At 44.9% G+C, this 23,451-nt stretch overlaps 2 protein-coding genes across 2 annotated transcripts; both read right to left on the reverse strand.

Moving 5' to 3' along the window:
• Positions 1-189: 189 nt before the first annotated feature.
• Positions 190-19,410, reverse strand: LOC135636416 (anthocyanin 5-aromatic acyltransferase-like). Its single transcript, XM_065148104.1, has 3 exons — positions 19,141-19,410; positions 768-1,409; positions 190-678 (listed from the first exon to the last, which is right to left on the reverse strand). The coding sequence occupies exons 1-3, from the start codon at positions 19,408-19,410 to the stop codon at positions 190-192; spliced, it is 1,401 nt and encodes a 466-aa protein (XP_065004176.1).
• Positions 19,411-20,179: 769 nt separating this feature from the next.
• Positions 20,180-21,815, reverse strand: LOC135636281 (anthocyanin 5-aromatic acyltransferase-like). Its single transcript, XM_065147932.1, has one exon. The coding sequence runs from the start codon at positions 21,678-21,680 to the stop codon at positions 20,349-20,351; it is 1,332 nt and encodes a 443-aa protein (XP_065004004.1). The 5' UTR covers positions 21,681-21,815; the 3' UTR covers positions 20,180-20,348.
• Positions 21,816-23,451: the final 1,636 nt, after the last annotated feature.

Consider the following 23,451-nt stretch of genomic DNA (forward strand, 5'->3'; position numbering starts at 1 on the left):
GTTACGTCAAACCCGGTGTGTTATGTCAAATCTGCTTTTACCCCTATCACAGCTGAAACAGGAATTTGACTTCAGTCGATGATTGCACTATAATTAGTAGGATTCACGTACTGGAAACAACGTCAAGATCAAGCACGAGCACAAACATTTCAGCTCCATCAGCAAACCTCACTCGATCTCCACGCAGATCTATTCAGGAAGAAGTTTCAGGCCACCGAGGAAGTGCCTCTCGAACGCATCCATCTGATGCTGCTCGAATGATAAGCCAATTTCCACGCCATCTCCTCTTCTGCTATCCTGCAGATACATGGCTCGGGTCTTCTGCAACACAGTCTCAACCTTCACCGGTCTTCCCCACCCGAAATCAGTATCGTAAGCTTTGAACTTGGGTGATCCCGTCAGGGTCATGGGAAGTTTCTGCGTGACGTGATACCATCTCTCGCACATGCCATGCACACCCTTCAGGGCGCCATGTTTCAGGTCTTCTATGGCCTTCCCGATGGCCTCCGAGGCGGCGAAGATGCCGTCCTCCCCGACCAGATCGCTCACCTTCACCTCCACAAAGCACGGGACGATGCAGTTGCCAAAGTATGTCTCGGGCACTGGCGACCGCAGCCGATCCCTGGCATCCGCCGTGAATGTGAAGTGCGCGGTCTCGTCGCCTGCGTCGCCCAACGTCTTCAGGAGGCAGACCCACACGTGCGCGCAGGTCACACCACTGTCGAGCAATGGAAGGTGGTGTTGCGCTCCCCGGCCTTGGCCATCACCCAGCACTTGAGACGCCGGATGTGATCTTGTCCGAGGGCGAACGTGGCGGTAACCAAGTTGGAGGCGAGGGTCGACGCTTCACGGGTCCAGGAGCTCTCGTAACCTGGAATGATGTTGACGGAACGCAGCTGAAGAGGATAAGGTATCGCCGTCCTGTCGAATAACGGTGGCACCGGCTCCACGATCTCCCCGGCTCGGCAAACGGATGCCCACGATTTCACGAAGCGCATGAAGCTCGAGCCGTCGCACGCTACGTTATGCACCCATACCCCGACGGTGAAGCTTTGGTCGGGGAACACGGTGACCTGCACAGCCGACAAGGGCTTCGCGGCACCCGACCAGATCGGCCGGGGCGCCAACCGCTGCAGCTTGTACACGTCGCGCGCGTAGTCACCGGAGAACTCGTGGAACCCACTGTCGCACTCGGCCAAGACGAAGGACAGTGATTCGCCGCCGGTCCAACCGACCTCGGAGACGTCGTCATGGCTGACGGAGCATCTGAGGTTGCCCGCCAGGGGGTAGAACTGGGCAAGTGCGAGGGACAGGGACGACTTCAACTTCGGCAGTACCAAGTTGGCGAAGACTGCAGCGGGGTGGGGGAAGTCGTAGAAGAAGAGGCGGCGGACGGGACCGGAGGTCGACTAGAGGACGTCGAAGAAGGTGAGCGGAAGAGAGGGCGGCGCCGCCGCCGATCCCATCGTTGGGAAGATCCGGGATTGCTCCAACACTCTCACTTCTCCGGCCGACTCCATCGTAATAGCTACGCTTCGCTCGATTCCCTCTTGAGACAACACGAGATTCACAATGGCAATAGGCTCGTTGGAAGTTCGAGCTTGCTTTATGCGCGCCTTCGATCCGTGATACGAAACCTCAGAGCTCGTCCACTGGACCACGGGCTTACCGTGTGATAAACGCGGGATTCTTTCTCGACTGCGTTCCTCGACAGAATGTATAGTTTACTGCGTAATTAATATCCTATAATTAATTATGATTAGTACGTCGGTACTAATAATTTAAAAATAATATTGAGATTCTTACGCTTTTCAAAATGAAGCATATATATATATATATATATATATATATATATATATATATATATATATATATATATATAATTTTTTAAATTATTAATTTTATATCAACTTTTCCTTCCTATCTGTTCCCTTCCCTTCGGTTATGTTACTAACGACGGACAAGCGTCAATGTTAGTGGCGCGCGAGGTCGGTGGCGTTCCAAAGAAAATCCCAATGTCACCTTCGATCGTGATCTCTTTCCTCCTTCCCTCTCCTTCGACTATGCTGCGGACGATAAACCAGTGGAGGAGGCTACCTCTTGAAGGGCAACAACCAGCCTCCCCTCCGGTTCCCTCCCCTCTAGGAGAAGTATTTCGAAGGCCACCTTGAACTCTACTCCATCTACGTCCATTCTAGCTCGACTACCCATCGAGTTTGGTGTTTTGCTAGTGGTAGATCCCAAGCCCGGTACATACGACGAGTCCTCTGTTTCGTAAATGCTTCGACTCTTAATCATTGTCTTCCTCGTCAAGATCTCAGCTTTTGTAGGTGTTAGCATGAGGTGGTTTGTCCATAGTAGACACTGAAAGAAGACTCTTGGTAAACTCATTGCTCGGCATCTCCAACCAATTCTTCGTTCTGCTATCGAAGACATACATCCCTCTATTCGACTTCAACTTCACCTATCGCTATCTAATGTGATCCAAGTAAAGCTTCACGGAGACCTTTGATGATCTAAACCCTAACGCGAAGGGGAGATACTATTGGGAAACCTTAGGCAACATCACATGCGTAGTAGAAGAATAGAAAATAAAAATAGGTTCCAAAAAATTTAATATCGGATCGTTGTGCAAAAATTGATGCACAAAAAATGCAAAACCAAAAAATTTATAACACGTGTGAGATGATTTACCTAGGAGAGATAGTGTATCCTCAAAATCTCAGATCCAAATATCTAAATGAAGGAGGTCAGATATTTTCCTCTCTAGCGGTGATCCACACGGTAGATAGCGTGATGATGCTCATTCTTTCACTGTGCGATCTTCCTCTGTTTTGCGCACCACAAAATTATGCCAAGATCAAGAAGGGGTCAACCCTTCTAGCTGTTTACATGCCCCAAATAGAGCTGTTGGCTGGGGAGAAGGGAGAGGGAGGAGAATATGAGATGACATCTAAAAAGTGTCTAACATATGTTCCTTTGGTTCCCTTCTATTTATAAAGTTTCATGTCAACTTAACCCTAATAGATCCTGCCATATTGGATACTGGATCTTTATGCAACTACATAGGCCTCTTATATTAATGAATCTCTATATAATAATTACTATTTGCTCTTATTGAGTCTCACCTAAAGGATCCAATAATATTGGGGCTTATTGGATATCCAATAAGATAGGGTTTCAATAGATATCTCATATTCATATTTCTATTCATCGCAACACCTACCATATGTGGGTGATCCTCTAGGCTCAATATCGAGCTAGCCATAAGTTATACCTGTTGAAAAATTTGGAGGCAGCATCACATGCGTATTAGAAGAACAAAAAGAAAAATCCCAGATTTTCATAAAAAGGTTACAACGTTATACGAAGATTTATGCCTAAAACTATGCGTATAAAGGAGATTGTGTTACCTAGAAAAATCGTATATTTCTAAATTCCTTTAGATCTGTGGGAGAGAATGAAGGAGGTCAATTGTCATCTAGTTGTGCTCCACACGGTAAGGGCTGTAAAGACGCTCCTTGAATCGCTACATAAATCTCCACATACCCAAATAGAGGCCGTTGGCTAAGGAGAATAGGAGGTGGTAGCCAAAAGTCTTAGCCTATGACCCTTTAGTTCCCTCCTATTTATAAAGACCATTGTCAACTTAATTATAACGGATCATGCCCTATTGGTTAATGGATCTCCAACCAATTACTTAAGCCTCTTATATTACTGGATCTTTATCTAATAATATCATATTAGCTCTTATTTGATCTCATTCATAGGATCCAATAATTCAAGGGCTTATTAGATATTCAATAAGATAGGGGCTCCAACGGATATCTCATATCTGAACATTTACTCGTGACAACACCTACCATATGTATGTGACCCTTTAGACCCAACATCAAGTTGGTCGTGAGTCATACTTGTTAGAACTTCTTTTAGCTTAGTAAATTATTATCTATATAATAATTCACTCGACTCATCAACTACAAATGTATTATGCCACTACGTCGTAGTCCGTAGATGATTCAAAAGAATCCAATCAATTGGACCTATTTATCCTCAGTTATTATGTATCTATAGTGCCTTATCCATTTAATACCCCAGAGATAATATACCGGGCATGGTGCTATCAAGCTCATACAGTTTCTACTTGAGTCTTGCTCTAATCGGATTCTCCCGAAGTACTCTTTATCTCTTAATCCAAATAACACTAGCGAGGGATTTGTTTGAGCAAAAACACATGAGATATTCTTCTCATGACACCGAGAGTGGATGTTTCTCTATCGATACTCAATAGCCCTCGTAAGATTGGTTGCTACTCTTGATGACCGGTTATGCTAGATTTGAAACTTTTAGGCTTATAAGTTCGGTATCAAAAAGTATAGTTCTAATATAGGATATCCTTGGTGTTTAAAGTCTAAGGATCAGATACACTACTACAATGACGGAATAGTTATTTGAGAATGATGTATAATCAATCATCCAGCATCCCATAAGTAGATCAATTAGTGACCTCATTCTCTAATGAGTACTTTATCCCTAGTGTCCTTGCATAAGCAACTATGAGACTAGCTGCATGCATTATACGAACTGGTATGTAGTACACCGGTTTGTCCAGTTATCTCGATATTCATCTCGAGTAACCTATGACCGAGATTATTTATGGTCTATGTTTAAAGGTGAATTAGTCTCATTATTATTATCTCATCATTATATGATTCTCATTGCATAGATCTATAGACATCACAATATATGCACAATGTAAGATAAAGTGATAAAATACTAAATAATATAATAAGAAAAAAAATACGTATTATGTCACATGTGTTATCACTCACGTGATTGACTTATAGGGCACCTATAACAAATAATCTCTCACTTGACCTAAAACGAATCACCTGCGTGTTTAATCCCTATTAGAATCTTGTGACGCTCAAAGATAATTTGAGATAACAATTTTGTTAGTAGATTTACGATGTTATCTTTGAATTAAACTCTTTCCACTACTATATCTTCTTAAGTCATGATCTCTCTAATAAGCAAGAACATCCTCATAACACTTTTGATGAGACTCGAGTTCCCTCATTTGAACAATCGCCTCGTAATTGTTGTAATATAAGGGAATCGGCTCCTCATTGCTTGTCACGACTCCCAGATTCATGATAAACTTTTTCATCCAGACTCCCTCCTTTGCTGCCTTTGACATAGCAATATACTCTGCCTTTATGGTTGAGTTAATAGTAATATTTGCTAGTCATAGGTGCCCAGCAAGCTAATCACGTGAGTGATGGCACGTGTGACTTGATACAGAATCTTTTTTGCTTATTATATTTTGGCGTATATCACTTTATAACTATTGCATAAATGCATATATATATTGTGATGTCCTTGGATTTGTGCAATGGGAATCAGATCGTGATGAGATCACGATAATGAGATCGATTCACCTTTAAACACATATCCTAAATAATCTCGGTCATAGGTTACTCGAGAGGGACATCGTGATAACCGGATAGACTGGTATGCCGTATACCCGTCCATATGATGGATGCAGCTGGTCTCATAGTTGCTCGTGTAGGGACACTAGGGATACAGTACAGGTGCTCATTGGAGAATGAGTTCACTAATTGATCCGCTTATGGAATGCTGGATGGTTGATGATACCTTATTGTCAGACAGCGATTCCGTAGTCCTAGTGGTGTATCTGGTCCTTAGACTTGAGACACCAAGGATGTCCTGTATGAGTGCTCCACTCTTTGATACCAGACTTATAGGTTTGGCTGTCCCAGATCTAGTACAGTTGGTCATTGGGAGTGGTAGTCGACCTTACGAGGGCTATTGAGTGTTGATAGAGGATCATCCACTCTCGGCGTCATGAGAGGAATATCCCATGTGTTCTTGCTCAGACAAATCCCTGGCCAGGGTCATTCGGGTTGAGAGAGAAAGAGTTCTCCGGGAGAATCCGATTAGAGCGAGACTCGAGTAGAAACCGTATGGGTCTGACAACACCATGCTCGATATACGGTCTCTGGGATATTGGATGGATGAGGGACTATAGGTACATGGTAACTGAGGATAGACAGGTCCAATGGATTGGATTCCCCTGTATCGTTTGGGGACTACGGCGTAGTGGCCTAGTACGTCCGTAGTTGATGAGTCGAGTGAATTATTACAGAGATAATAATTCACTGAGTTAGAAGGAGTTCTAACAGGTATGACTCACGACCAGCTCGATATTGGGCCTAGAGGGTCACACACATATGGTAGGCATTGCGATGAGTAGAGGTTCGGATATGAGATATCCGACGGAGCCCTTGTCTTATTGGATGCAGATCTAATACCCACTAGGGAAGGATCTATTAGGGTTTGACACGAGATCTCTATAAATAGGAGGGATTCACAGCCTCATAGGCTAGAGTCTTTGCTTGCCTTTCCTATTCTCCTCTCCCTCTCCACCTTAGAGTAGGCTTGGAGTTTTGAGGAACGTCGTCGCAACCCTGCTGTGTGGATCACTGCTAGAGAGGAGGACACTTGACCTCCTTCACCCTCTCCTAAGGATCTACAAGGAAACAAGGATATACGATCTCCCTAGGTAACACAATCTCTATACGCAGTTTTGTGTTTTGCGGATTTTTGCGCACCAATCTTCGCACGACGACGAACATCTTTTTGGGAATCGGGGATTTTTGTTTTCTTGTTCTTCCGCTGCGCATATGATGTCGCCCCCCATGATTTCCCAACAATATTTTCCTTGAAAATCTTCCAGCATACTACTCATCCATTCAGAGTGAATACATACCTTAAATTAGACTTGTTGTCATCGACATTAGAATAGAAACTCGAGTCTGTGTTACCCTTAATCCTGAGGCTACTACCTCCATAGGCTAGTAAAAGATCTTTAGTTCTTCTTAAGTATTTAATGATATACTTTATTGCTTTTCAATACTCAAAGCTTGGATCCGCTTAATACATGCTCGTGATACTCAGAACATGTGCTATATCAGGCCTGATACATAGTATAACATACATGATAGACCCTATCGTTGAGGCATAGAGTATCCTATCTATGTTTATCTTTTTTTTAGGAGTCTTTGGGGACATACTCCTAAAAAGCGATATCACATGTCTCATCGGTATGAGACATCTCTTGGAATTTTTCATGTCAAATCTTTTGATAATAAAGTCTATGTACTTGGATTGGGATAAGTCAAATATCCTCATAGATCTATCTCTATAGATCTGAATCCTAAGATATATGATATTTCCCCTAAGTCCTTCATAGAAAAATGTCTAGATAACCAAGCCTTTACTATAGAGAGCATTCCTACATTATTCGTCATAATTATGATGTCATGCACATACATTATCAAAAAGGTGATAGCGCTCCCACTTACCTTCCTGTACACACAAGACTCATCTTCTTTCTTAACAAAGTCATAAGATTTGATTGTTTTATTAAATCTTATGTTTCAACTTCCAAAAGTTTGCTATAGTCCATAGATAGACCTAAGCTATTTACATATTTTATCTGACTTTCTTTGGATACAAATCACTCATGCTGTATCATATACACCTCCTCCTCAAGTTGCCATTGAGGAATGTAATTTTCACGTCCATTTGCTAGATTTCATAATCACAGTGTACTACAATAACCAACAAAATTCAGATAGATTTTAATATGGCTATGGATGAGAAGGTTTCATCATAGTCAATATCTTACGTTTAATAATACCCCTTAGCCATTAGTCTTGCTTTATAAGTCTCTACCTTTCTATCTACTTCAATCTTCTTTTTAAAGTTTCACTTACAACCAATAGATACAATACCCTCGGGTGTATCAACTATATTCTAAATCTTGTTGAAGTACATATAATCCATCTTAGAATTCTTCGTTTTTTGCCACTTTCTAAAGTCTATACTCGTAATAGCCTCCTCATAGGTCTAATGATTAATATCCTCAGCATCATCTCCTCCGATATGTCATATATATCTCTTTGGAGGAGGAGGTACTCTACCGGACCTATATAAAATTGAAACTTGTATGCTAGGTACCTGAATAAACTTAGGCTATGGAATGGTGCTCGAGCTAGGTTTTTAAATCTCGCTCAACTCTATCATGCTCTCATTGTCTCCACCAAGAATATGTTCCTTCTCAATGAACAGTGCTAACTTGGCCACAAAGACTTTTTGATCCTCGGGTTACGGTATCCTGTAAACTTGGCAAGGCAACCCCAAATCTCAACAACATTACAATCAGGCTTTTTTCTTTTGTATATCTCATATATTATAGATACTACCGATTTATTTGGAACTTTGTTCAGAAGGTAAGCTGTAGTCTCTATGGCTTATCCCGAGAATAAGACGGGCAATTTGGCGAAACTTATCATGAACCGCACCATATCTAACAATGTGCGATTACTCTTTTTAGATACATTATTAAGCTGAGGTGTATAATGAGGTATCCATTGTGATAGAATCTCATTGTCCTTGAGGAATTGGGTGAATTCTATACTCAAGTACTCATCAACTCGATCTAATCGAAGAGTCTTGATACTCTTTCGAATATGGTTCTCCACTTCATTCTTATACTCCCTAAATTTCTCAAAGGTTTCAGACTTGTACTTCATAAGTACACATGTCCGTACCTAGAGAAATTATTAGTAAAAGTAATGAAATATGAGTAACCACTTATGACATGAGTTGAGATGAAACCACATATATCATTATGTATGAATTTCAACAAGTGAGTAGCACTCTCCTCAGTTTCACAAAATGAAGAGTTAGACTGTTTTTCACAAAGGCAAGGCTCACAAGTTGCATATGATTCATAGTCGAATGGATCTATATATCCATCATTTGACAACTTTTGAATCCTTTACTAATGGATATAACATACCTTACAATGCCATAAGTATACACTATTTACTTCATCTTGTTTCCTCTTAGACATACTTATATTCATGATATGTGGAGCAATGTTTAGCATAAACAAACCATTATGCGATGTCCCTCTAGTGATGATCTTATCATTATTAATTATTGAACAACTATTGTTCTAAAAAACTACTTTATAACAATTCAATGTCAAATATGAAATGAAAATAACGATTTTGATAATAGAGGAAACAAAATAACATGCATATGATGCGATAGTAGCTCCACTAAGCAGATGTAAAGTGACATCGCCGATAGCAACAGTAACAACTCTTGCTCCATTACCTATCCTGAGGTTCATCTCGCCTCTCGCTAATCTTCTAGGCTTTGCTAGAATCTGTAATGAATTACAGATGTGATAAACACTACCGATATTTAATACCCATGCACCATCACGAAAATCTAACAATTGAAGAGTGATCATGAATATACCTAAAGCTTCTTTAAACTTTTGTTTCATCTTTTCTACAAGGTACTCCTTGTAGTTACTCTTTCAATGCCCGTCTTTGCCATAGTGGAAGAATTGATCTTTGTCCTTTATCGGGTCCTTCTTAGTAACCTTTGCTTTACCCGATTTGCTCTTGTCCTTGCCCTTCTTAAGGGATTTTCTGTCTTCCTTTTCATTATAGTCTCACTAGCACAAAGAACTAGCTTCTCATTCTTAATAGTGCTCTCAACCTCACTTAACATATTGAGGAGCTCAAGGAGAGTCATCTCAAGCTTGGTAATATTAAAATTCATGATGTACTGCCCATAAGTTATCTTCTAGTACCATTTCTAGACTCATGAATTTTTCTATCTACTCAAGCATCTTAAGGACATGATTCTAAACTCGTATCCCCTCAATCATTCTAGTGTAGAAGAGACTCTTAGATATCTCATATCGTTGAGTCATTCCTTTTTCCTCAAACAATTTATGGATATACAGAAGAATAAATCTAGAATTTGTTTTTTCATGTTGTCTCTGTGACTCACGAGTCATAGAGCTCAACATATAACACTGAGTAAGACTTGAGTCATTTATATACTTCCTGTAGCGAGCGATCTCATACTCGCTTGCCTCTTCTTCGGGTGTAGGCATCACTTTATCAAGGATATATACGATTTTCTTAATCGTGAGAACGATTCTCAAGTTGCGGAGCTAATCCATATAATTTGGACTAATGAGGCAGTTGACATTAAGTATGCCACATAAAGGATTTGAAAGCGACATGTTTCTACCAAACATGAGATGTAATATAAATAAATAACATGTATATTTTACAGAAAAATAAACAATTAAGATATAAACTTCTATTTTGATGTGCTCCCATTATTTTTTTAGCGAGTTATGCGACACTCTAAACACATGAAATGAAAGTCTGCGACAGACTTTTAGTGGGGATCGAGTTCCAATTGGCATCTTAGTGTAACCTCGAGGACTCGACCAATCACACTAAACCCAAAAAGATATGCAACTCTTGTCGATCACAACTCCTTGTGATTCTCATCCTGTTTGGCCTTCGACCCACTATGGTCTCAACAGACTCAACTAATCATGATATTTGGTTAAGTAATCACCATCGTTACAAGATGAGTTTGATTCGATGATATACCCTCGAGGGGCTTGACCAAGCATATTACATCCTCAGGTCATTGGTGACATCTTTATATCATAAGCAAGATATTGAATTGTAATATATGTGAGCCTTGAGAGCCTCGACTAACTCAACCTACGTCGAGAATCGATTTCTTCTTTTAACGATGGAAGGCAATGTGGGCACTCTAATTGCATCACATTTACCAACTTAATATTATCGAGAGAAGAAATTTTAATTTGGTCTCCTATGACGTGTCACATACATGCATATTTAATATATATTTAAATCATATGTAAATATATATACATATCTAGTATATGTACAAGCAATCACATATTACATGAACAATCACACGTAATGATCATGAACCATAACCTAATTTGATCAAACTTGAGCCAATGGGCTCAATCACTCACATCACGATCTATATATGCATTGAACATCTCCATGTCTAGTAATCGTCCATATTTTTTTGTCGGTTCTGTCGGTATCTCGGCGCTTCTCCATGTGTTACGATCGTTTGTCTCGGCTTCATGGGTTCCTTTATCGCCTCCACGCTTCCGCTGCGCCTCGTCGTGTAATTACAACATAATCACATGTACCTAGGCCCGATAATAAATGAGAAAAATAAAGACTCGCGAACCTTATTTCTCCTCAACCAACATATATAGAGATTTGGACAGCGATTCGAGGAGCGTTTTTGCAGCCCCAATGGTGTGGATCGTTGCAAAAGAGGATGATACTTGATCTTCTTCATCCTCGCCCACAGGTATATAGGATTTCAGAGATATATGATCTCCATAGATAATACAACTATCTAACACATGACTTTCAGTTTTACAGGTTTTTACGTACCAATGAACGCACGACGACGAACACCTTTTTGAAAAATCTGAGATTTTTGTTTTCTATTCTTCCACCGCGCGCATGTAATGTCGCATCTAGATTTCTACCATTATAAATTCTTTTTAAATATACTTTTAAAAAAATATTTTTATATAAATTCAGATATCATAAAATAATAAATACTTATAACTGGCCAACAGCCACCTTCCTATTTTCGAGACAGCATTAAATATAATTATCAGAAAGCATCAGCTCTGGAAACCAGCACGTTACTTTGAAAGCAGCACCAGAAATAAAGAAATAAAGATTACATCTCATTCAGGAGATGTGACGGTGGAGGCAACACAGTTGCCACAAGCACCCTCTTCATGTTCTCGATCTCTATGCATAACATCTACAGCCCGTTTCATTTTCCTCGAACATTTGATTCTGCTGAAACAGCAATTTTATTTCAGTCGATGATTGCAGCTGACACTGGGCAATACGTGATTATAATTAGTAGGGTTCACGTACTGGAAACAACGACAAGATCAAGCACGAGCACAAACATTTCAGCTTCATCAGCAAACCTCACTCGATCTCCAGGCAGATCTATTCAGGAAGAAGTTTCAGGCCACCGAGGAAGTGCCTCTCGAACACATCCATTTGATGCTGCTCGAATGATAAGCCAATTTTCACCCCAACTCCTCTTCTGCTTTCCTGCAGCCATACGGCTCGGCTCCTATGCATCACAATCTCAACCTTCACCGGTCTTCCCCATCCAAAATTAGTATCGTAAACTTTGAACTTGGGTGATCCCGCCAAGGTCATGGGAAGTTTTTGTGTGGCGTAAATTATTATCTATATAATAATTCACTCGACTCATCAACTACAAATGTATTATGCCACTACGTGGGATCTATTGAGAGCTATTAGACATGCAAAATCATTGAGCCGTGGCCTCGGGGCCGACGCGGCTCGATTCGGGTCCGGACGACGGGGGATCTTCCCGAGGCGGCCTTTGGGTCCGCCGAGGTGGTCTAAGGTGGTGGTCTGATCAGGACAGGTTCGCCGTTTCCTCCAGGAGGCGGCTCCTCGCCTGAGTGCCTAGCGGGAAGGCGTCGTCTTCGCACCGGCACAAAGGTCGGGTTGGGATGCTTGGCCCGACCCCTCCGACGATCAAGTTAGTTGATGTGAAGGGGATTTCAGATGAAGAAGTCTTTTTTGGTGTCTCCCCCCCTTTTTGGTGTTCAGAATACGGGGGTATTTATAGGGAACATTACTGTTTCCTGATGTGCCTGCTTGCAGGGTGGTAGCGTCTTACATTGGTGTTGGCGTGGTGTGAATAACCGAGCTTGAGCAGGCGTTAATGCGCCTCGGCCGGCGTTCTGATCCGTTTGACTAGGTACTGTCATGTCGATAGAGGCGTGAGGCGTCATCTGACGTCAGCTGAGTCTTATCATAATTACTATCCTCGTCATATAGAAATTAATTTATGTTAAGGGAGAAATTATCGGTGATTACATTTAAACACAAAGGATGTTCTATTGTTATTGATGCTATTATAGGCCGCTGCCCTCCCTTCCTTTACTACGTGGGGTGACAAAGGTACAAGCAGCAGCATACTATCGGCGATGGCACAACAATCATTTGAGTGTCGCAAAAGAGGAAGCATCGCAGAAAGGGCACATGCAAAGTTGAGGGGCACAATGGGGAAGGATGCATGCGGAGGTGAGGAGTGCAATAGAGAAAAGCGGGCCTCATGATGATAGGCAGGGGAGCAGCAATAGAGGCGACCAGTGGGAAAGGGCAAGCGGCACCGAAGGGGTGAAAGCGATTGTGGAAAAGGGTAGAAAAGAAAATTTTTAGGATCGAAAAAATAGGAGCACTATCATAAAAATATGAAATTAGGAGATATACTATCTAAAAAAATAGATTGTTTTTAAATCATCCTTTTTTTATTTTATCAATCACGAATTTGATTTTTCTGAGTTATTAATTTTATTTTTTCGATTATTGAATAAAATTAATTTGATGCTTAAGTTATTTTTTATTGTGAGCTATTGGACAAATGCAAAATCATTGAGTCGTGGCCTTGGGGCCGACGTGGCTCGGTTTGGGTCCGGACGACGGGGGATCTTCCTGAGGTGGCCTTCGGGTCCGCCGAGTTGGTCCAATCGGTACGGGGTCATCATTTCCTCCAGGAGGAGGCTCCTCGCCTGGGTGCCTAGCGGGAAGCCGTCGTCTTCACACCTGCACAAAGGTTGGGTCGGGGTGCTCGGCCCGACCCCTCCGACAATCAAGTTAGTTAATGTGAGGGGGATTTTAGATTAAGAAGTCTTTTTTGGGGTCTCCCCCCTTTTTGGTGTTCAGAATGCAGGGGTATTTATAGGGAAGCTTACTGTTTCCTGATCTGCCCGTTTGTAGGGTGCAGGCTGGTAGCGTCTGACATTGGTGTTGACATGGCATGAAGAACCGAGCCTGAGCAGGCGTTAATGCGCCTCGGTTGGCATTCTGGTTTGTTTGACCAGGTTGTCACGAACTTAGCTGGTTTTGCCTAAGTCGTGCGGCACCCTTGCGTGTCCGTCCGCAAAGGTCAGCGTCCCCAAAGCCTCCTATGTCCCTTAGGACCCACAAAAGAGAAAATGGGTTAGAAAAAATACCTCATTTGGGGTCCACAAGCAAACATTTCTGAAAACACTTCATAGACAATGCAAATTACAAACAGACTTTACATGCTCTGAACAATTGCACAACAAAGGGTAAAATTATCCATTACAGACCGAAAATATCTCACACGTGTCCACATGACACAACCTTTATTTACATGCCTAAAGCGACCACCAACCTAACTAAAATGGGACTATTAGGCCTTCGGTCGTCCCTCTATATGTTGTACAAAGCATGAACATACCAAAAGACACGGACATATATAAGCATTACATCAAACATCTTGTTTAGAAGTTTGTCCGTGACATTCACCCCCACTTATTCATTCGACGTCCTCGTTGAAGCCTTTGCCGACACTGTAACTCCTCGCCTTTGCTAAGTCTTCAATCTTCTGCTCCAGCTACAATGCGCCTCTGGCTCCCAGCTGCTTTTGCTGCTATTTTTGAGTTGTCGAACCTTTGATCTGCCATGCTGCTTGAACTCGCCAATGACTCTGACTCTAGTGTGGGGTTGGCTGAGTTGTGTTGATCCCTGTTGATTCCTGTGGATCCTCCAAATGAAGGAAAAAATCATCCTTACTACACTAGTCTCTCAAATGCCTCATGCTATTCGAACAGGGTGGATGCTTGTTGGAGCTTTAACGAGCATCGTCTCGCAATCTTCTGAAATTTTGGGTCCTTCCTCCACAAAATTTTGCCAATTGACTCTTCTTTCACTTAGTTGTCACATCCAAGTAGGTTCACATTACTTCTGCTTTTGATTGGTATTTCATTGGGAAATGAAGCGGACAATCTACTCTTAGTAACACTGATCACCGTTGGTGAGGATTTGACAACTATTGTCTTCCATTATCTTCGAAGGGTCTTTGAACATATGCAGAGCTCCTCTGCTGGGTAGATAAGAGAATTGAGGTACTCAGTTTCGCCCATTCTCTTAAGAGTTGAGAAGGAAAAGGTTACTTGACTTCGCCCACCTCCTCGAGGTTGTACTCCATGTATCGAGCTGGTTACTAGCCTTCGCCTGCTCTTTGCTCACAATTCTGAAACACTTGAAGTGTTTGCACTCCTTGCGTTGAGTTAGCTACTGTGATTCACCTTCTCAATGCCATCGAACTTCTAGAATGTAGGAAGTTTTCACCCCAACTTGGAGTAATTCTCTAATAGATTTGGTCGCCTTTGGGATTGTACCATCTTCTCCATCAACCTTGCCGCCTACTCCCCTGAGTAGCAAAGGTAAAGCACCATGTACTGCCTACTTCGTTCCTTGGTCGTGCACTCTTGCATGACCCGAAGTCCTTCACTTTCGGCTATCTTGATGAGAAACTCATTGACACCGGTCTTACGAAGTTCCTTGGCCTCTGCCCTTCAACCTTGTCTCGGTACTTGGAGTTTGCCTCTGCATGCTCCAACTCCTCGGCCCCTTTCACGACCAAGCGCTCTCCCTCTATGAGAGCAAGGGATCAATGACTTTCACGGAAGTCCCGCCTTTGTGGTACCATGGCGCTGCCATGCCCATGGCACTACTATCCGTCGCCTCGCATCTGCATCCCTTTTCTTCACGATCAGTAGATATGTCTCCGTGGCACTCCTTTGAGTCCACCTCCATTCTAACTGATACTTGATTTTGGGTAGCTAAGTCCCTCAGGACTCATCATCGCTTCCTCGCCCCTTTCGACCCCCTGCTTCAACACCTCTATGTTCTCTAAGTAGCTCCCTTTGGTCGATGGAAAGATAGACTGCAACTCCCATGCATGGCCTCTGCCATCACATTATAGGGTTTGTACTGATTCTGTTCTCCTTAGCTTCCTTGGTAGCAACGTTCGCTTACTCGACCTTGTCCTTTGACTTGCCGGGCTCCCTTAAGCGAATATGAGCTCTGGAGTAGTCCAACTCTCCAACTGCTTCGATCATACCTCTGTATGATCAAGTCCCTCCCATGGGACTCACTAGTACTTGCATTCAAACTTTTCCCTTGGTGGAACACAGTCCCTATATGCTGATGACCAATGTTTTCATCCGATGCAAAATTCGTTGCATGCACGGAAGACCCGCCTCTGCGGTACCATGGCCTTCACTCCTTGAATCCATAGCCCTTCTTGCCATCATGTTGTTCACCGAAGTGGAGCTTCCAGTAGCTCCCGATCATACCTCCATATGATCTAGTCCCTCACGGGACTAGGTTATGTGTATCGCATTGCCACGAACTGTTCCACCATGATCCGCTGCACCATGTCGCCTCCTTGTGACATCTCTATTGCATTCTGATCCTTGTGGGATGAAATCGAATTGTGAACCCTTCATGTGTGGCCTTTGCCAATACATCGCAGGGTCTCTTCCACCTTCGATTTTGTTCGCTCCTTTGGTAATCGACCTTCATCCACCCACTCTTGGGTCACACAAAGATGAAGCATCGCTCTAGGACAGTTCGTCGCCTAGTAGCTCCCAAAGTCCCCTGACTTCGCTGCAATTAGTGCACCATTGTCTGGATCCTGAGCCTCTAACCCTACCAGCACAATCTTCGCTGCACACCGCCTCCTTTATAGCAACTTGAATGATAACACTGTGGCATATTCTTCAAGAGTACCCGCCTCTGCGTCATCTTGCCCCATGCTAAGGCCTTCTGAACCCAAATTCGCCTCCGCAAATTGAGTCGCCTTAGTTCCTCCATCAAATGCTTTTCCGAGATAAGGTGCATGTGCCCAAAAGCTCCCTTCGTCTTTGGCACCATGCAAGATGAGTCTGCTCCGTCAGAATGAATGACCCATGGAACAACATGATCCTGTTCTTACCTCTGCAAGAGTTCATGTCCTTGATCTTTGTCCAAGGAAAGCACTATGCCTCCGCTCCATGTACCATCTTCTATGCTGGCTCCCTTCATGCGGCTTGGGTACTTCGCCAAGTTACACCCAAGTTGCTCCGCTCCTCGTTTTTTCATTGAGTTGATGGTGGCCCTCGCGCCCACCATTCCACGGGTCATCCCTCCCTTGAGTCTGATCTCCATATCGACTTCAAGTGTGCCTTCATTTGTGTTGCTTTGGGTCGCTCCCCCACTTGATCTCGTAATGCATCCACCAATGCATTCTCTCAAGCGAGATCATGCGATGACTCCTCGCCGATTTCTAAGTCCATTGAGCTTCGTGGAGTTGTTGTTTGTTGAGGTACTCCTCCTCAACATGTGAGGTCCGTCCCACATGATTCTCCCTCTGGAGAGCTGAGACTTATCCCTCCTGGATAACTGTCCCATTGGAGCAACATCTCTCTTCATTTCAGAGACCACCATCCCCTTGGACTACTCCGATCTGCTGAACAAACTGTGCATTGTTCTACCTCCTACAATCACACTTGCTAGATTGTGACTCCATGTCAATACAGCCCCCGCTGCACCACTCAAGGCCTAGCAACATGATGAACTCGTTGCACACTTCAGCCTCCTACGGACGTATCCTTTACATGCCGAAGAGAAAGTTTCAATGCTCCATGGCGCCGAGTTTCGGTTGCCTTGGGATGGCCGCGAACATTCCATCGTCCGCATACAAGCCCATGCATGAGTACCGAATTCTTTGAGTTAGCAATTCCCCTCGCCTTTGTGAGCTATGCATAACTCCTTCGGTCGCTGAGTAACTCATTCCACCTTGGATGGTCTCATCCTTTACCAAGCGCCTCGCTTGCCTTGAGCACCATCAAGTATAGTTGTCAACGTTAAGTCATAGCTCAAACTCAGTCATCCCAACCTTTGTGTGCTTCGCATTCTTCCAAGCTTGCCTGTTCTCGTGGTGCCTCTTACGCAAAGGGTTGGCCATTCCTCTGAATGCCTATGTCAGGTGCCCGCTCCTCCGAGCGACTCCTTTTCCCTACATCTCCATGCCCGTCTTCCCCCAAACGGTCGTCCATGTGCTGACTGCCCTCAACGCAGCCCCACTAGGTCCCCCACGTTTGCATGCTAAGTGTTTCTATGAGTGCTTGTCCCGCTCTGATACCATCTATCATGAACTTAGCTAGTTTTGCCTAAGTCGTGCAGCACCCTTGCGTGTCCGTCTGCAAAGGTTAGCCTCCCCGAAGCCTCCCATGTCCCTTAGGACCCACAAAAGAGAAAATGAGTTAGAGAAAATGCCTCATTTGGGATCCACAAGCAAACATTTCTGAAAACACTTCATAGACAATGCAAATTACAAACAGACTTTACAAGCTTTGAACAGTTGCACAACAAAGGGTAAAATGGTCTATTATAGATCAAAAATCTCTCACATGTGTCCACATGACACAACCTTTATTTACAAGCCTAAAGCGTCCACCAACCTAACTAAAATGGGACTATTAAGCTTTTAGCCGTCCCTCTACATGCTATACAAAGCATGAACATACCAAAAGACACGGACATACATAAGCATTACATCAAACATCTTGTTTAGAAGTTTGTCTGTGATAAGGTATTGTCATGTCGATTGAGGCGTGAGGCGTCATCTAACGTCAGCCGAGTCTTATCATAATTTCTATCCTCATCATATTGCCCCCCGGAAAGAAGTTATACGTCGGTCGTTGTAACGGGAGTCCGAGGTATGGCTTCAGCTTTCAGGCGGGCTGGCTGCGTAGGCGCGGTCTCGGGGAGCATGGGGCCGAGGAGCACGACGTAGGCGAGCTGGCCACGCAGTTGTGTCTCAGGTGGCATGGAGCCGAGAAGCACGATGCAGGCAGGCTGGCCGCACAGGTGTGTCTCGGGGGGCATGGAGCCGAGGAGCACGACGTAGGCGGGTTGGCCGCGCAGGTGTGTCTCGGGGGACATGGAGCCGAGAAGCACGACGCAGGCAGGCAAGCCGCGTAGGTGTGTCTCGGGGAGCATGAAGCCGAGGAGCACGATGCAGGCGGGCTAGCCATGCAGGTGTGTCTCGGGGGGCATGGAGCCGAGGAGCACGACGCAGGCGGGCAAGCCGCACAGGTGTGTCTCGGGAAGCATGGAGTCGAGGAGCACGACGCAAGCGGGCTGGCCGCGCAGGTGTGTCTCGGGAAGCATGGAGCCGAGGAGCACGACGCAGGCGGGCTGGCAGCGCAGGTGTGGTCTTAGGCAGCATGGGGCCGAGGAGCACGACGCAGGTGGGCAGGCCGCACACGTGTGTCTCGGGGGGCATGGAGCCAAGGAGTACGACACAGGCGAGCTGGCCACGCAGGTGTGTCTTGAGGGGCATGGAGCCGAGGAGCATGACGCATGCAAGCTGGCCGTGCAGGTGTGTCTCAGGGGGCATGGAGGCGAGGAGCACGACGCAGGCGGGCTGGCCGCACAGGTGTGTCTCAGGGGGCATGGAGCCGAGGAGCACGACGCACGCGAGCAAGTCGTGCAGGTGTGTCTCGGGGAGTACGGAGCCGAGGAGCATAACGCAGGCGGGCAAGTCGCGCAGGTGTGTCTCGAGAAGCATGGAGCTGAGGAGCACGACGCAGGTGGGCTGGCCGCACAGGTGTGGTCTCGGGGCAGCATGGGGCCGAGGAGCACGACGCAAGCGGGCAGGCCGCGCAAGTGTGTCTCGGGGGGCATAGAGCCGAGGAGCACGACGCAGGCGAGCTGGCCGCGCAGATGCGTCTCCTCAACCAACGTATATAGATATTTGGACAACGATTCGAGGAGCATTTTTGTAGCCCCTATGGTGTAGATCGCCGCAAAAGAGGATAAATACTTATCTTCTTCATCCTCGCCCACAGGTATATAGGATTTCAGAGATATATGATCTCCATAGATAATACAACTATCTCACATATGACTTTCAGTTTCACAGGTTTTTACGTACCAATGAACGCACGACGAACACTGAAAAATCTGGGATTTTTGTTTTCTATTCTTCTACTGCACATGTAATGTTGCCTCTAGATTTCTACCATTATAAATTCTTTTTAAATATACTTTTAAAAAAATATTTTTATATAAATTCAGATATCATAAAATAATAAAAACTTATAACTGGCCAACAGCCACCTTCCTATTTTCGAGACAGCATTAAATATAATTATCAGAAAGCATCAGCTCTGGAAACCAGCACGTTACTTTGAAAGCAGCACCAGAAATAAAGAAATAAAGATTACATCTCATTCAGGAGATGTGACGGTGGAGGCAACACAGTTGCCACAAGCACCCTCTTCATGTTCTCGATCTCTATGCATAACATCTACAGCCCGTTTCATTTTCCTCGAACATTTGATTCTGCTGAAACAGCAATTTTATTTCAGTCGATGATTGCAGCTGACACTGGGCAATACGTGATTATAATTAGTAGGGTTCACGTACTGGAAACAACGACAAGATCAAGCACGAGCACAAACATTTCAGCTTCATCAGCAAACCTCACTCGATCTCCAGGCAGATCTATTCAGGAAGAAGTTTCAGGCCACTGAGGAAGTGCCTCTCAAACACATCCATCTGATGCTGCTCGAATGATAAGCCAATTTCCACGCCATCTCCACTTCTGCTTTCCTGCAGCCATACGGCTCGGCTCCTATGCATCACAATCTCAACCTTCACCGGTCTTCCCCATCCGAAATCAGTATCGTAAACTTTGAACTTGGGTGATCCCGCCAGGGTCATGGGAAGTTTTTGCGTGGCGTGATGCCATCTCTCGCACATGCCGTGCACACCCTTAAGGGCGCCGTGTTTCAGGTCTTCTATGGCCTTCCCGATGGCCTCGGAGGCGGCGAAGATGCCGTCCTCCCCGACCAGATCGCTCACCTTCACCTCCACAAAGCACGGGACGATGCAGTTGCCGAAGTATGTCTCGGGCACTGGCGACGGCAGACGACCCCGGGCATCCGCCGTGAATGTGAAGTGCGCGGTCTCGTCGCCTGCGTCGCCCAACGTCTTCATGAGGCAGACCCACACGTACGCGTAGGTCACCACCACCGTCGAGCAATGGAAGGTGGTGTTGCGCTCCCCGGCCTTGGCCATCACCCAGCACTTGAGACGCCGGAGGTGATCTTGTCCGAGGGCGAACGTGGCGGTAACCAAGTTGGAGGCTAGGGTCGACGCTTCACGGGTCCCGGAGCTCTCGTAACCTGGAATGAAGTTGACGGAACGCAGCTGAAGAGGATTAGGGATCGCCGTCCTGTCGAATAACGGTGCCGCCGGCTCCACGATCTCCCCTGCTCGGCAAGCGGATGCCCACGATTTCACGAAGCGCGTGAAGCTCGAGCCGTCGCACGCGACGTGATGCACCCATACCCCGACGGTGAAGCCTTGGTCGGGGAACACGGTGACCTGCACAGCCGACAAGGGCTTCGCGGCACCCGACCAGATCGGCCGGGGCGCCAACCGCTGCAGCTTGTACACGTCGCGCGCGTAGTCGCCGGAGAGCTCGTGGAACCCACTGTCGCACTCGGCCAAGACGAAGGACAGTGATTCGCCGCCGGTCCAACCGACCTCGGAGACGTCGTCATGGCTGACGGAGCATCTGAGGTTGCCCGCCAGGGGGTAGAACCGGGCAAGCGCGAGGGACAGGGACGACTTCAACTTCGGCAGTACCGAGTCGGCGAAGACTGCAGCGGGGTGGGGGAACTCGAAGAAGAAGAGGCGGCGGACGGGACCGGAGGTCGACCAGAGGACGTCGAAGAAGGTGAGCGGAAGAGAGGGCGGCGCCGCCGCCGATCCCATCGTTGGGAAGATCCGGGATTGCTCCAACACTCTCACTTCTCCGGCCGACTCCATCGTAATAGCTACGCTTCGCTCGATTCCCTCTTGAGACAACACGAGATTCACAATGGCAATAGGCTCGTTGGAAGTTCGAGCTTGCTTTATGCGCGCCTTCGATCCGTGATACGAAACCTCAGAGCTCGTCCACTGGACCACGGGCTTACCATGTGATAAACGCGGGATTCTTTCTCGACTGCGTTCCTCGACATAATGTACAGTTTACTGCGCTAATTAATATCCCATAATTAATTATGATTAGTACGTCGGTACTAATAATTTAAAAATAATATTGAGATTCTTACGCTTTTCAAAATGAAGCATATATATATAATTTTTTAAATTATTAATTTTATATCAACTTTTCCTTCCTATCTGCTCCCTTCCCTTCGGTTATGTTACTAACGACGGACAAGCGTCAATGTTAGTGGCGCGCGAGGTCGGTGGCGTTCCAAAGAAAATCCCAATGTTACCTCCGATCGTGATCTCTTTCCTCCTTCCCTCCCCTCTGGCTATGCTGCAGACGATAGACCAGTGGAGGAGGCTACCTCTTGAAGGGCAACAACCAGCCTCCCCTCCGGTTCCCTCCCCTCTAGGAGAAGTATTTCGAAGGCCACCTTGAACTCTACTCCATCTACGTCCATTCTAGCTCGACTACCCATCGAGTTTGGTGTTTTGCAAGTGGTAGATGCCAAGCCCGGTACATACGATGAGTCCTCTGTTTCGTAAATGCTTCGACTCTTAATCATTGTCTTCCTCGTCAAGATCTCAGCTTTTGTAGGTGTTAGCATGAGGTGGTTTGTCCATAGTAGACACTGAAAGAAGACTCTTGGTAAACTCATTGCTCGGCATCTCCAACCAATTCTTCGTTCTGCTATCGAAGACATACATCCCTCTATTCGACTTCAACTTCACCTATCGCTATCTAATGTGATCCAAGTAAAGCTTCACGGAGACCTTTGATGATCTAAACCCTAACGCGAAGGGGAGATACTATTGGGAAACCTTAGGCAACATCACATGCGTAGTAGAAGAATATAAAATAAAAATAGGTTCCAAAAAATTTAATATCGGATCGTTGTGCAAAAATTGATGCACAAAAAATGCAAAACCAAAAATTTTATAACACGTGTGAGATGATTTACCTAGGAGAGATAGTGTATCCTCAAAATCTCAGATCCAAATATCTAAATGAAGGAGGTCAGATATTCTCCTCTCTAGCGGTGATCCACACGGTAGATAGCGTGATGATGCTCATTCTTTCACTGTGCGATCTTCCTCTGTTTTGCGCACCACAAAATTATGCCAAGATTAAGAAGGGGTCGACCCTTCTAGCTGTTTACATGCCCCAAATAGAGCTGTTGGCTGGGGAGAAGAGAGTGGGAGGAGAATATGAGATGACATCTAAAAAGTGTTTAACATATGTTCCTTTGGTTTCCTTCTATTTATAAAGTTCCATGTCAACTTAACCCTAATAGATCCTGCCATATTGGATACTGGATCTTTATGCAACTACATAGGCCTCTTATATTAATGAATCTCTATATAATAATCACTATTTGCTCTTATTGAGTCTCACCTAAAGGATCCAATAATATTGGGGCTTATTGGATATCCAATAAGATAGGGTTTCAATAGATATCTCATATTCATATCTCTATTCATCGCAACACCTACCATATGTGGGTGATCCTCTAGGCTCAATATCGAGCTAGCCATAAGTTATACCTGTTGAAAAATTTGGAGGCAGCATCACATGCGCATTAGAAGAACAAAAAGAAAAATCCCA

Source organism: Musa acuminata, chromosome BXJ3-4 (genome assembly GCF_036884655.1).
Source record: "Musa acuminata AAA Group cultivar baxijiao chromosome BXJ3-4, Cavendish_Baxijiao_AAA, whole genome shotgun sequence".
Classification (NCBI taxonomy): domain Eukaryota; kingdom Viridiplantae; phylum Streptophyta; class Magnoliopsida; order Zingiberales; family Musaceae; genus Musa; species Musa acuminata.

Excerpts from the sequence above, each read along its gene's own strand:
- LOC135636416 (XM_065148104.1), bottom strand. The coding sequence starts at position 19,410 with ATGCTTCTCGAGACACACCTGCGCGACTTGCCCGCCTGCGTTATGCTC. Across the intron at positions 1,410-19,140 it reads GTGGCCAGCTCGCCTGTGTC|TCGACCTCCGGTCCCGTCCG; the intron begins GTACTCCTTGGC and ends GACGTCCTCTAG. Across the intron at positions 679-767 it reads TCCGGCGTCTCAAGTGCTGG|ACGTTGGGCGACGCAGGCGA; the intron begins GTGATGGCCAAG and ends TGCCTCCTGAAG.
- LOC135636281 (XM_065147932.1), bottom strand. The coding sequence starts at position 21,680 with ATGGAGTCGGCCGGAGAAGTGAGAGTGTTGGAGCAATCCCGGATCTTC.